Source organism: Frankliniella occidentalis, unplaced genomic scaffold (genome assembly GCF_000697945.3).
Source record: "Frankliniella occidentalis isolate FOCC.00 unplaced genomic scaffold, Focc_3.1 Scaffold26, whole genome shotgun sequence".
NCBI lineage: Eukaryota > Metazoa > Arthropoda > Insecta > Thysanoptera > Thripidae > Frankliniella > Frankliniella occidentalis.
Genome location: NW_026267156.1, coordinates 2,815,839 through 2,817,410, shown reverse-complemented (window position 1 = coordinate 2,817,410; position 1,572 = coordinate 2,815,839). Strand labels below are relative to the sequence as shown.

General features: G+C 53.5%; 1 protein-coding gene across 1 annotated transcript in view; it reads right to left on the bottom strand.

Moving 5' to 3' along the window:
- Positions 1 to 25: 25 nt before the first annotated feature.
- Positions 26 to 1,572, bottom strand: part of LOC127749009 (alpha-aminoadipic semialdehyde synthase, mitochondrial-like) — a 6,110-nt gene continuing 4,563 nt past the window's right edge. Inside the window, exons 3-4 of the mRNA XM_052265324.1 lie at positions 720 to 866; positions 26 to 637 (exon numbers count right to left, since the gene is read on the bottom strand). Of these exons, the coding sequence (XP_052121284.1) occupies positions 305 to 637; positions 720 to 866 (480 nt within the window). The 3' untranslated portion in view covers positions 26 to 304. The remainder of the gene's footprint in view (positions 638 to 719; positions 867 to 1,572) is intronic.

The following is a 1,572-nucleotide window of genomic DNA, read 5'->3' as shown; positions in this document are numbered from 1 at the left end:
GGGGGGGCTCAGTCCCAGACCTTCTTGGAATTACAATATGGGGATCGAATGAAATACTATCTTTATTCATCTCGAAAATGTCGCATACCGGAAGTAGTGAAATAGTTCGGTATGCCTTCTTGTCATTTTTGTGCCCATCTCTCTTGGGTACAAATAAATGTATAACATCAACCTAGCACCCCTTCCTCTGCCCGTGTGGTTTATGGACAGCCCCTCATGGCTGCCAGTCACCCAGGAAGGCGTTCCGTATGTTTGCTCCTCTTTAGGCCCCGGAGTCAGGTGTTCTGTGTGTGTTCCCCGACAATTATAAAGAGCGCCCGAACAAGTACAAATAATACGCTAATTGCGGTCGTTGGACGCACCTGGCCGTGTCCTTGTTGCGGTCGGCGTCGTACAGGCAGAACGGGTTGTCGATGGTCGTGCACTCGTTCATGAACTCGATGGAGCCGCCGGGGTCGGCCGAGATGTCGCAGATGCCCAGCATGCGGTGCGGCAGCGCGGGCGTGCCGGGCGAGGTCGGCAGCCAGGGCGTGTGCGCGGGCTGCAGCAGCTGCTTGGCGTCCGGGATGGTGAGCAGCTTGGGCGAGTCCACGGCCCAGTAGATGCCGTTGACGATGACGGACGCGTACGGCGCAATCTAGAGGTAAAACACCGCATCAGCTCAATCCAACAGCTGGATCTAGAGACCGCAACACGGGCATCGGGCGTATAGTATATACCTTTTTGCTGAACGTGGAGATGTACTTGGACGGGTTCTTGTCGTAGTCCTCGGGATCGAACTTGCCGTCCTCCTTCCGGACGAGGTGGTGCCGCCGCCGGACCTCGCACGCGTACAGCTTTGTCGTCACTGACGGCCAGACACACAAGAAATACGTTCAGAATTAAATAACGTTTATTTAATTCAGCATAATAAAAAGTCTGTCAAATTTTAATTATTATTTACAAGGTTGAGCTTGATCTTCATAGAAATATTTTAGGTCAAATATGATGCGATACACTGACATGAAAGTAACGAATGTCACGAACGTGAGCAACTGGTTATTTTACCCCCCCCCCCTCTGCCTTTCTGTCCGACCTCATAAATACAAAACACACATTGGCGGTTCGACTATTTCCCGCGCTCAGCTTGCCGTCAAAGGCACAGCATTGTCGTAAAAAGCTGGAACGATAAAGTTTTAATAGAAATCACGCACGTTTAACCGTAGGGATTTTCGCCCTGCCCCTGACCCCTACAGGTTCCCTAGGGAAAATGTTCTTCCCTGACTCTTGCCTGAATTCACGCTGAACTCGCTCGGACTGACTATGGAGAGAGCATAGGGACATCTCACCCTGAATCTTACATCAAAAATCTGAACTATGGCACGCATTCAGGAGCTGGACTGGGCGGGTCGGCGACGGTCGGCGAGCAGGTAGCGGCGGCAAAAACAAAGCATCATGTCTCCGTCAGCCTAGTGTCAGCCCAGCCCGCCGCCGTGCCGTGCCCGCCCCCCTCCCCCGCCCCGTCCCCGCGCCCGCGCTGCCTCAGAGCCCGGCTGGACTCGAACCCTGAATCGCTGGAGAAGATGCTTCGCT